A 13,391-nucleotide genomic window follows, 5' to 3' on the forward strand; every position below is an offset into this window, starting at 1 on the left:
AAACAGAGTTACCTCCAGGAGCCGAGTTCAGCCAAGCACGAAGGGGCAGAACACCGTTAGGAAGCTGGGAGGCTGGAGAGCTGCCTCGCCCACATCAGAGGCTGGAAATCAGAGCCACGCAGCTGAAAGTGGAACCGGAGGGAGTGCTGCACTGCTGCGCAAGCTCGTGACCTGGAGTGTGGGCGGAGGTGGCCACGGTGTGCCGAAACAACAGGAGTCGCCGCGAGGGTGCCATACAGGGGGAAGACGTCGGTATTGCTGGCTCTGCCGAGGGGAAGAAAGGACCCCTGCTGTCAGTCTGGTGTTGGGGAAGTGGTGTCAACGTCGTGAGGCTGAAGGTTGAGGCGAAGGTGGCGGAAAGCACCGAGAGCCCCGGGTAAGTGAAAGGGGGAGAGGTTCTGGCAACACGGCAAGGGGAAAACGGGGGTTAAAAGTACTAAAAGTGCTAAAAGCATTTTTTACATAAAATACCTAGGGTAGGCTAAAGTGCTGGCGGAAACTGCAAACATTGAAGGGGTGAGAAACCTAAGGCTGAAACAGTTTCCCCCTCTCATTCCTACCGACAGCATTAGGAGCAAAGCAAAAACGGCAAATAGGAGAGGAAAGAGGACATTGTCTAAGGAGTAAGCATCTCCTAGTTGAAACAGCACAACCCCCCTCAAAAGCTGCGCATAAGTACCGTAACTTCCACTCCTTCTCCCTCTGAAACTCCTATGGAAATCATGACGAAGGAAATGAGGTCTAACTTCTCAACCTCAGAGAAAAATCAGACAAAAATTCAGGAAGCGTGCAAGGTGTTGGTTCAAAAAATAAACATGCTTATGGACAGTCACATCAGTGGAACTAGAAGTAGGGGTACTAAGCAAAAAAGTTGAGGTAAATAGAAAAGAAAATCGACCTGCTGAAGACTAAGGAGAACGAGATGACAGACAAAATGGTGTCCATGGAGAGCCAGACCAGGAGGAATAACCTCAGAATTCTTAATGTCCCAGAAGGTATGGAAGGGGAGGGCATTAAAAGTTTTACGATTAAATTATTGGAAGAATTAATCCCCTGGACAACGATGGTTGATCTCTCAGAGGACATTTAAATAATCCATCGAGACCCATTTGGGAAGGGAAATACCCATGGAAAATCTTGATGAATTTTAAAACATACACGCTTAAAGAGAGGATTCTAAGAGGGTCTGAAAGTGGGATCATTCTCAAAAAACGACTGGTATTGTAAAATCAGATCCGACATCTCCAAAACAACGCAGGATAAGCAGTGGCAGCTTGGCCAGTTCATGCAACAACTGAAATCACTAGGGGCAACAGTACAGATGCGTTTTCCAACCTCACTAAGAATAATGTGGGAAAATAAGATGCACAATATAGGACACCCCAAGGAGGTGGAGTGCTTCCTAGAACATATCAAATCACAAACAAAGGAGCATGCATAAACAAAATTAACTGGAAACATGGTGTAACAAAAGGGTGAGGAGCACAAACAAAGAAAAGGGAAATGCCCAGAAGAAGGTTTGGGGAGGATTCTCCGGGGAGGGGAGGGAGATTAAGGAAATCATGTAGAAAAAACTCTAAAAACAAAAAAAATGCACAAGGTGAGGAACATAATAGGGGAAAAAAAGAAAAAAATGTCCTAACTAAGCAATGTAAGGGAGAAGGGGCCCAGAAAACTCCCACAAGAGGCATAAAGGTCATACCAAAGCAGACTCCAACCAAAGGGGATGATATAAATGGCAGTTAATATCATGTCATGGATAGTGAACGGGCTCAGGATAAGAAAACGAAGGGCAAAAATCCTAGAATATTTCAAAACAGATTGCGAAATAATGATACTTCAAGAGACACACCTACTGAAAGAAGAATGGGAGAGAATTCTTAAAAACCAGAAATGGGTTGAAGCGTGTGTCTGTACAAACCAAGAGTGCTGTGTAAAAGGGGTAGCGATCCTGTTTAAAAAATCATTAAAAGCAAGGATCGAAACTGCAGAGGTAGACAAGAAAGGAAGATGGGCATGACGAAAGTGAGGGTACACAACAATCCATACACAATAGTCGAATACTATGGTCCCAATATGGATGACCCGGAGCCACTCCAAAACATTTACTCTCCACTTCTGTCTTCGCAAGCACCCATAATAATAGGGGGGTGACTAACAATATACTGGATCCCAAAAAAGATAGATTTCCAGCTAAGAATGGTCCAAATTTACTAAAAAAGTGGGTGAGCCTATGTATCAAAGACTTGGGGGATCATAGGCATATGGGGGGGAAAAAGGAGAGAAGACCCATACATTTACTCTGCAAAATAAAAGATTGGGTCACTCATCCAGGATCGACTAGTTCTTAATAGATAGGGGACTACTAAATTGTACGCAAGGAGTAGAACAAATACCAGCTCATTTGTCGATCACTCTGCTGTGATCCTGCGCCTTAAATTAAAGATGGCCAGTGGATAGAGTCATCTTCCTAGACAGAACCCACGCAGAAGAGTTAACAAAGGACACCGAGGAGTTTTTCCAAATAAACAAAGAGAGGAACACAAAACAAATTGCTTGGGAAGCATACAAGGCCTTTATCAGGGAAAGAATAATCAGTCTCGCAGCACACAAGAATAAAAATACAAGAAATAAGATCCGGGAACTAGAAAAAGAAATAGTGGAGTTAAGCAAAAGCATAACTATGCTGGAAAGAACCAATATTGAGGAGAGGAGGAAGTTGAAAAAGGACGATCTGGCAGATATCTTAGAAACAATAGTTAGGGATAGATGGGAGGAGAGTAAGATCTCACACTACGAATATGGTGAAGGATATGGAAAATTATTAGCTTGGAAATTAAAAATGGACGTAACACGCAATAGGGTAGTGAAGATACAAAAAGAAGACCAACAGTATAGCACAGAAGAAAATGAGATCAGGAAAGAGTTTGTAAATTTTTTCGATAATCTATATTCTGAAGGAACCGTAGCTACAGAAGATCAGATAAATTCAGTTCTGGATGAGATAACACTACCAACAGCACCCCAGGAACAAAGAACAGAGATCAATCAAAAAATCAATAGGGAGGAAGTTTTGGAAGCTAAAAAAAGTTAAGGCGGCAGGTCCAAATGCACTCCCAAATGAACTATATATAAATATGTGAGAAGCACTGGCCACCCACTTGACAGAACTGCTCAACGAAGTCTTTAGAAGGAAAAGAGATCTCCCACCCTCCTGGAACGAGGCAATCATTAGTGTTCTGCTAAAACCAGGGAAGGTCCCCACCAAATTGCGAGTCATATAGACTGATTTCACTTTTAAATGTGAACTATAAGGTCTATACGCAAATTTTAGCGAAAAGATTAGGAAGGGTTGTAGGCTCTGTAGTACATCCAAACCAAAAACTCGCGTACAAACTTATAAGTGCAATTGATATAGCAATACAGCATTCAATTCCTTTATCAATTAACCCTGGATGCCGCAAAAGCGTTCTACAGGGTTATCTGGCCTTTTTTAAAAGCAACCCTTGCCAAATTTAATTTGGGAGATACATTTTAGAGAGCAATTAAACAGATCTATAAAAGGTCCCTTAGCTAAGGTCCTAGTGAACGAAAATGTAACAAATAAAATAACGATAAAGAGGGGTACAAGACAAGGGTGCCCGCTATCCCTGCTACTTGTTAACCTGTATATTAAGCCCCTAACGTGCCTACTAAGGAAAGTTAAGGAAATAATACCCTTCAAATACCAGGTCTGGGAGAAGAAGGTAGCTCTATTTGCAGACGACTTAATGGTGTTCATCAGCAACCTAACGGCCTCAATTCCAAAAATTGAAGACATCTTGGAACACTATGGAATTGTGTCAGGGTATCTAGCAAATCAATCAAAGACTGAAATTCTAGAATGTAACAATGACTCTCATGACTCAAGGGTAAAGTAAAAAATAAAATATCTTGGTTTAGACCTCACAACAGACAGAGGCAATAGCGAGTCTGAATTTCGAGAGGATCCACAAAGAAGTGAAGAAGATACTAAAAGTATGAGGGGGGGGGTCTACCTCTGACGTTTATGGGGAGATCAAATATAAATCAAAATGACAATACTCCCAAAATTCACTTATCTGTTCAGTACTATGCTGCTGGAATTCAAAATAGACCAGATAAAAAAACTACAAGGAGAACTAAGTAGTTTTATCTGGGCCGCTAAAGGAGCAAGGATTGCCTGGAAGAAGAATATGAGGAATAAGGCACAAGGAGGGATTGCCAGCCCAGATATCCTGCAATACTGTAGAGAGTTCCAATAAAAAAAAATTCAGGATACTGTTGGGGTGTTTTGAACTATATCCTACATACTTGCAGGCTGCAGGTAATAAGGAAGGAAGCCACTACTTATACACATTTGGTCACCCCAAGTATTTTAAGAAAATAAAACTAAAGACCCTGAAGGCGGCCACAAAACTCAGACCAAATGAGAAAAACTCTTAAAGTGTCTTATTATAGTAAGTTTGCACCAATCTGGGACTCCTCTGGAACGCCAGAATGTTTAAGAGACAAGTTAGCAAACCCCTTGAGGGAAAACAACATAACGAGATGGGGAGAGATAGTTGTACAAAACTCCATTATAGAGTGGGAAGTCCTGAATAAATTGACTAAGGGCACAGTTTCTAGATTCAAGTATTACCAACTTACCAGCTGGATTAAAAATCAGAAAGATAGTCAAGATGGAAATGGGGAAAGTAGAGGAAATGCTACAGGGGAACAAGATTAACAAAAAAGAAATATCATACTAGTATTGAGCCTTAATCCAAGAAGGGGAGGAAGACTACAAAACTCCTGGCGAGATTTGGGGAAGAGAACTGCCGGAGCTGGATATCCAACATGAATGGCAAGTATCTATGGCTACTTGTTGGAAAATTGTGAAATCTGCACCTCTGAGGTGAAATCATTTATTCACCACCCACAGAGTGTACTGGACGCCAAAGAGGCTATCAAAGATCAGCAGTCAAAAGGGGAGACAGTGCCCCAAGTGCAGAGAAGTCGGTGCAGATGACCTACACATGTTTCGGTAGTGTCCCCAACTCAAGGAATTTTTAGAAGGAGACGGGTAAGACCTTGTCTAAATTGCTGGGACAACTGGTGGAGTGGAGTATATATAGATCTGGTTATTTTTGGGATAACCCAACATAAATTAACTAAACCCAAACTGAGCAAAGATCAGGAGAATATTCTCTTCATATTGATACTTCTAGCAAGAAGGGAAATATGCATTAAGTGGGTGAAAAGTGTACTTCCAACACAAAGAGTGGCTAGCCTTCATACAAAGAATAAATAAACTAGATAGGAGTGGGAACACTGGAAAGAGACATACATTTTGGAGTATCTGGGAAAATTATAATCATATGAATTAAAGAAAGCGACTTACATGGTATGGTCTAATGATTAGGCAATGCAACTAAAGCTTTCAAGTGGGAACTTGAAGGAGTAGTCAGAGTGACTAGCTCAACCCAGAACCGATCTGTGCAGGAAGCGGACAACATTAGACTCAAGAACAAGGGGAAGAGGACATTCTCCACGTATACGATACGTTTACCCAGGAGAAACCCCTAACAGCTGGAACAGGAAGGGTAATTGGCCCCCAACACATCCAATTACAAAATATTGCTAAATGAGGACTAATAAAAAAATAAAAATTAAAAAAAGCCATTGGCAAAGCCAATAGCTCACATAGGTGAGACGTTTCGGCTTTGCCAACTCATGTTTAAGTTGTTCTATTTAGGCCATTTCAGAACATAAATCAGAGTACATTTGCTAATTACTCACATGAAAAAGCATTCTCAGACAATGTGTGCTAAAATGGTCCAACAACAAACGGTGATCCATCATAGCGAGTGTGGCTACATCATAATAAACAAATGTGTGTATATATATATTTCTCTACTCAAAGTTAAATACTAAGGTTTCTATACGTAATACACTGTGGTTTAGAGTCACCAATCCATTATATCTGAGAAAGCTCGTGTGGGGGAGCTTTATAACGTATTAGATGTCCCACCCTGAATCTTCTGTATTCAAGGTATTGGACTATATTGGAACAGGGGCCTCCTCTGTTGTAGAAGATGTGGTTCTCGGAACAGTCTTATGCGACTCACTTTATGTTCGAATCGCTTGCTCCTCTGGATGTCAATGGGTTTTAAACTCAAACCTTTTGGCTGGAGTGACTGCACTGGGCTACTCGGACGAGGATGCTTTACTAAAAATGCCTCATACCATAGGAAATTGAATGGTCTTCAGAACTAGATTACAAGATTGGCTGACTTCGTTCGTTGGTGGGCTTTCCTAATCTTTCTGGTACTGTAAGAGCCACCCATAATCACAGGCACTCCCTCAAAGTAAGAAGGGAACTCTGCCGTTCACCCGTTTGCAGCCACTTCTGTTGATAGCTATTTTTACATCTGATTTATAACAGTCCGTGATCTCTGCTGCTTGCTCTATAAACACGACAAACTCTGAGGTGCACCAATGACTTGCGTGTTTAAAAATGCTGACAATGATAGTTTCATACTGTTCTTTTTTCAAAGCATTTTATGTAAGAGTGATTAAATAACTTCTAATTTTTAAACTCACTGGGAGAGGACTATTTATTTCAAAGAGAAGGGTCCACGTCCATTTGTTATCTTTTGACCTCTTGCTGATAATCTCAGTTGTGCAATGTAAATCGTGTGAAACAGTATAAGATCTATACTTCAGGGATCAGAGGTCACAGTGTGAGTCAGCTTCTCATTTTCTTTCAAAGACCCTAAGCCGCCATTTGTGCAAACCATCCATTAGCATGTGGGCTAGTGGTCATGGAAGAGGCTGGTATTGAGGTCACTGGGTTTTGGGCTTCATATTGCTACATCAATATTTTAAGACAACATCTGGAAGGCACAGTAAAGGTTGAGGCCAGGTTAATGTAGTAAATTTGTTACCAATGCTTGGTGAGCTAAAGTTGTTTTGCGAGTCAGGGAAGTCCAAAAGAAGAAGCAGTGCATCAACAGCTATTCAGGAGTTATATACCTGGGAGGAATGGGCTGGGTATATTCCTCTAATGCCAACACAAGGTATCACAGTAAATTAAGTTAGTCTCCATCCCTGCTGAATGGCTGCGGGGGAGCAAAAAAAGATTACCAAATTGGCCAGGATGCCTGGATATTTTCTTCTGTTATCCTCACTGCAAATCAACTTACCCAACTAAGACATCATCACCAGTCAGTTCTTCAAGAAGTTGTGATATAAATCCACTTTTTATGCAGTATCCCAAGGACTCCTCTGACACTGAAGAGATCTCCACGATTAACTGATGAAGAAAATAAATTAAATAGTAAAGTCAATGAAATACAGAATCCTACAAATAAACTTGTACCCATGGGGAAATGATTTAGTAAAGCAGGACTATGGTAGAAACATCTCAAAATAAATACATAATCCATACCATAACTTAATGTAATGTCAAATATGCTCTATGATCAACTCATTTTCTTTGGTGTCAGGGATACTGTGGGCAGTCTTGCTTTGGGCTCAACTATGGAGAATAAAGGGGCTTGAGACATTTATACGCAACATTAAAACTATCCCCGGTTACCCTAGCCCTGGGTGTAGCATCATACTACATTATGCAATAAGGCTAGTGGCAAGTTCCAAGTGACAATATGGACAAAGGGAGTGAATTTCTATTTGTCTAAAGCATTTAGAATCCCAAACTGGAAAACATGATCCCCGTTGTTGTTAATCCCACCCTCCACAAGGCTGTTGCCATGGACAAGCAAAGTAAGATCATAGGAACGGGTTTTCAAACACAAGCCAACCAGCTTCACTATATATCCACTCCCCTTCTTTACTCATGCCACTGCAGTCTCTCTCACCTTCTTTGACAAACTGCATAACACTTCCATCACCTCATCCACACATGCATCTATGAAAAAGTACACATGCCCATTTGCCACCATATTTACTTCCTTCAGAGCATCCCCAAATTGATGTTGTTGGGCCCCACGTCAGTCCCTCGATATGCAAGATTCCATCTAATCCAGTGTTACATGTTACACAGAGCATATCTGTCTCCCGATAAAATCAACAGATATTTCCACAGGCAAGACGAATGCTGCCTGCGCTGCAAGCTAACTGACTTTGACTTTCTTTACATGATGTGGGCGTGCCCTACTCTACGCAACTAGTGGGAGGGGGTGATACAACACTTAAACTACTGCACGGAGGGCACCCCCAAATAAATGAGAGGCCTGCATATATGGGCATGTTTAACAAGGATAAAGCGCATAGAACCACAACCCGATTTCTGGACTTAGGCCTGATGGTGGCCAAAAGGCTCATCACCAACCGTTGGAAGTCCATAGATCCCCCAACTTTACAAGCTTGGTCTCATTTAATATTGAACTGGGCCAAGGCGTAGGGAACAGCCCTACACAGGGAAGACAAACTAGGTCTATGCAAATACCCGATCTTGTCCCAGTGGAATACAAAACTAGCAACACACCAGGTTGCACTTACTTCAGGTTATGCCACTGACAGCCCAAACAAAAGGCAAGCAGAACCAAGGCAGCAAGGGCTGGGCGCCCACAGATTATCGAGCCATGTAAGCGCTGTATACACCTCCTGCACCAAAGGGTGGTGGAAACCCAGGGTTTCATAAGGGTATTACCACGACGCCACAAGAAACGGGTATATACAGTCACTATTGTTCAGGCCCAACCTCCCCCTCCCCAATGTTCCAATTGTTCTTTTGTTCCAAGATTGTTGGATCTCTGCTTATCAGAGGTGCAGCACAAACAAAGCCTCAAACTGCAAGCAGCAATAACCAACAGAGCATATTATTACTCAGACCTGTTCAGATATACTTACAATTTGTTGTATCCAAAAAGAGCATGCTGGGCAGACCTCACCCCACATATAGAAAGTAAAGCATTGCTAACTTAAAAATATACCCAAAGAACTACAAAAACATACATCTAAAATCATTAAAGACAATTTAACTTCAAGATGCCACACAATCACATGTGCAGCACTACATGAAAACAATACAGACGCCTAGTGAAACAAATCTACACAACAGTCTATAATAACCATGTGAATGGCCTTTGGTGCACACACATCCATACACACAGTACTAACAAATACTTTATTTTGTAGCTAACAAACAATGTTCAGTACCACAATAAACAAACCAATTTCACAAATGAGACATAATCGAAGAAAGTCTCAGAACAGTATGGAAACAGAGCCCAGAATCCAAAAGTGGTTCAAGCTTTTGAAGTGCACCGAGACACATACAGGTAACATATCTGCATGAAAGAAAGTGACTAAAATGTTGCAGAATTCGGTACCAAGCTTTACAACAAACATCTAACATAAAGAAATGGAAAGAAGAAAGTAGATCTGTCTTACCTCAAACACTCTGTATCGAACAATGTCACTTATTGCCATGACAGTCTTCAAATCATTTAATAAAGTGCTGACAAATAAGGCTTCCAGACCTGCTTTTGTCTGAGCTATTCTTGAAAGCGATTTTATTGCCTGAAAAAGAAGAAAAATGCATGTAAAGATCAGATCACTGGTTTAATATTAAATGGCAAGTTGAATTGGACTCAGAATTCGTTAGTATTGCACAAAGCGAAAGCACAGAACACTGTGTTGAGCCGGCATTTCCACAACACATTCGGCAGCTGTTATCTCATTGCTTTCAGCAGCACAGTGAATTTCCACATGGCTCTGGGAAGTAACTTCTGCATACCAGAGGTTGATTCAGCTTCAGATAGTGCTCTGGGTATTACGTTCTGCTCATATTATCTAGCTGTGCCTTGGGTGTAGGATGTTGGCAGTTAAGAGCAAAGGGTTTTGGGAACTGCCTTTGCACTGTCTGTGAACAGACATGACCACTGCTTGACAAAACGTGTGTGTGTGGTGTTCTTTGCAGGTAATGCTCTTTGGTAGCGTGATCGCTGATAACATGACATATGTGGGCGGTGTTCAATACATATTGAGAATTCAGTTCAAGGTGTTATCAGGCGCTAATACTTTGTTTGATTTCTTAAAACCATTACAATATAAACGCGTTCAATTCATTCATAAAGAAGACAACTCAATAAAAATTACAAAACTGTGTTTCTTTCAATTCGCTAAAACAATGTAAGCAGTTAAAATTCAGCTAAAAGTCAGATTCAGATCGGTAATTATTAACAGTCGAAGGTTCTGTTATGGGACCTGTAGACAAAATGCCACTCTAATGAAGTAAGAGAGATTCAGCAGCTCTAGTATCTTGCAACAGTTTTGACGCTTTACTGACAAATTTGGTGAACCCAATGTTCAGCTTGTGTTGTCCGGGTTTAAGGCAGCTATTATCGCTTGGCGGCATGATCGAACTACTAGCCTGATCCATTCGTCTCCCAATAGAGACAGTCTGTCTGTAAGCATTGCGGGACATACAATGGATTCGGAGTAATAGCCGCACATCCTGCATTTAATACTAATGTCGGAACTACGCCATTCAGGAAGGCTCTTCAAAAAATGCCATTCACCCATCCTCAGTGCTAAAAACTTTTGTTTCCAGTAAAGTGCAAACGTGCTTGCTAAGTAGGGTGACTCAAGGCCTGGTTTAAAATTGGAAATCACTGCCCATGCGCGCTTCCTCTTTGACAATATTGCCCTGTCAGAATGAAAGGACCAGTGCCGGACGCTCTTCTTGATGATCGCCTTTAACGTCGGCTGTGAGGGATTTGTTCCCCAGAATTCCTTAACTCCAAGTAATTGTAGGCTGTGATCCAAATGATGTCGATATTTCTGACTAGTAGGGCTCTTCGATATTTCCTTCCAAAGTCTGGCTTCCAAGGAGCCCTCCCGGGCATGGCGCAATCTGTTGCAAACCTTTATAAACGCGCCAGCCTCTACGCCATGATGGTCTACTAGGCCTAGTTTGAGACGGATTTGGGCTGGCGAAGCTGATTTTGGCAGACGAAACGCACGTTTATAAATTTTGATGGTAAGTTTGTTCAATAAAGTGTTCGTTGAGCCCCTCATGATCTCGTGCCCATACGACAGAGAATTAGTTATCTTTGCCGTCATCACTTTCAGCATAGGGGTGAGACTTGGGCCAAGTAGCGGTTTTGACAGTATCGCAGCGGCGGCCTCTAGTGACAATGCTGTGGCCTTTAATGCTTCTTTATGCTTGACGAATAAACATCTAGTATCAAGAAAGATTCCCAGGTATTTGTAGAGAGGTGTTGATTCAAGCTTAGCATTATTGAAATACCACCCTCCGCGGGACCTCTTGTACTTCCCAAAATAAATTGTTTTTGTTTTCGGCAAGTTCAACTCTAGGGAGTTTCTTGTTGTGTAGGGGAGTCTAAGGTGTTATGGTGGGAGTTATTGTTGGGCATATCACAGAGGGATGTGATAGCCAACTTTATGGCATATCCGTGTTGGAGGTATTACTTGAGTTCAGTCTAACAGTTTCTGCGCAGGGCCTTAGTGGTTAGTGCTTCAGTGAACTAAGCTAATCTTGGCTGTGCTGGATATATTGGACATGTTCTCTCTAGTGTGTGTTATTGGAGACTGGGGCATCCAATAGGAACAATGCAGACATCAAAACATAATTGCATTGCTTTGGAGATACAGCCGTTATGCTTCAATGAACAAAACATGATTATATACCTGACAATATACATGCCACCCTTCAATGACAGACCTAAAACCAACGCCACACAACTCAACATGTGTAAGAGTTGAATCAAAATGTGAAGCCGAGAAACAAAAACAGCACCTGAAATGTGGAACCAAAGGAAAATAGGAAATATACTGCAAGGGGCTGGAAAACACCAGGAGCAAACAGTGTGGTGGGGCCAAGGAATACATGTACCAAATAATGCAGCAAACTTGGAGGATGGAGAAAACCAACATGCTGGGTGATGGTGGCTACAGAAAAAGGGAGAAAGATGAAATAGTAACAGGTCAAAAGATACCAGTCACACACAAGTCAGAGAAAGTGACAGTCCGGTCAGACATGACGAAGTGGAATATGCACACGATGTATGAGAGAAAACAAATATCGCGAATAAGTAAAATAAAACAAACAGTGCAAGCAGGGAATAGATCCCAAGGGATAAGAACAGGGAAAACAACTACATTAGGACCAGTGGGGTTATCTTCCAGCGTTCCCTCCTAGACATTACTTTGAGGCAACAGCTGTAACATCAGCTAAAAGTAGTTTTTTTTTTCTAGGGTATCGCAAATCGTTAAAATACTATTAGCATTTCTGATAAAGCCATCAAGCTATTCTTGCAAAGAAAAGGTTGCTCGACTAGCTAGTAAGGAAAATTTGAGATGCAAGTCATTCCTACTTACCTCTTTCGCTACTGATATCTTCTCACCCCCAATACAATGAATAATTTGTCTTAGCAGTTCAACATTGCTAAATATCTCTGCAATGGCTTCAGAACTCTCAACAATGCGCCCAACCTAAAAATAGAATTGTAACAGTTAAACAGTAATTTAGTCTGACATTTAAGCAATCATGGTATTAAAAGAGGTGAAAGCAGCCTTGTTTTAGTGGAGAGAGAATGCATCCCTACCTGCTCTCCAGTTGTGCACTGTTATCAAAGCTGTACAAAAATAATTCAGTATTTTATGGTTGCACCATTGACTAGACATCTCTAGGGTTTCCTACTCAATAGTTTTCACCCAGCCATGGGTGACCAAGTACGGGTCATCAACACTACCTTAACATTAGAGGGCAAGTCCCTTAGCATTATGAAAATATGGCAATACAAGTTGGCTCCTGCTACTAAAAAACATGTATTGTACACAATAATTACTAATACTGCTGAAGAAGAAGCTTTGATTGCATAGTGTAAATACTCAGAACCTCCACAATGAAAGCAAGATTTTTCAAGAGGAAGGCATTTTTCAAAGCAAACGAGGATTGGGACAGGTTGAAGAATAAAAAAGTAAACATTTCTGGGATGAAAGATGCAGGAATGAGTCATCCTCCTAACAGAGACAGAATCCCCGCACAAGCTGAACTGGGAAACACTGGAATTAGCTGTGGTGGGCAATAAAAGTAAACTTTTTTGGGACACAGTCAACAGAATTAGGTCAAGAAGCGCCCTTGATAGCTCTATGTTGCAACTCTATGTTGCAATATAGCATTTTAAGTTACTACTGGGTGGCACACTTCTCTGCTATTTACCATCTAGAGGTAAATACTGAGGTGGTTAAATGTCTAAATATTAGGTTAAATAACTCCTAACCAGTAACAGTATCACTATCTGAAATGGAAGTAGCTATACACCAGAGTACGGGGGTCAAGGCACCTCAATTGACCTTATAAGATGCAATGCTGCTCTCGGGCGCCCCTTGATCACCAA

At 41.4% G+C, this 13,391-nt stretch overlaps 1 protein-coding gene across 1 annotated transcript in view; it reads right to left on the reverse strand.

Annotated features, from left to right (window-relative positions):
* Nucleotides 1–13,391, reverse strand: part of PSMD5 (proteasome 26S subunit, non-ATPase 5) — a 62,623-nt gene that overhangs the window by 36,348 nt on the left and 12,884 nt on the right. The window contains exons 3-5 of the mRNA XM_085613533.1: nucleotides 12,370–12,483; nucleotides 9,418–9,546; nucleotides 7,206–7,315 (exon numbers count right to left, since the gene is read on the reverse strand). Coding sequence (XP_085469659.1) covers nucleotides 7,206–7,315; nucleotides 9,418–9,546; nucleotides 12,370–12,483 — 353 coding nt within the window. The remainder of the gene's footprint in view (nucleotides 1–7,205; nucleotides 7,316–9,417; nucleotides 9,547–12,369; nucleotides 12,484–13,391) is intronic.

This window comes from Triturus cristatus, chromosome 1_2 (assembly GCF_964204655.1).
Source record: "Triturus cristatus chromosome 1_2, aTriCri1.1, whole genome shotgun sequence".
Taxonomy (NCBI): Eukaryota; Metazoa; Chordata; class Amphibia; order Caudata; family Salamandridae; genus Triturus; species Triturus cristatus.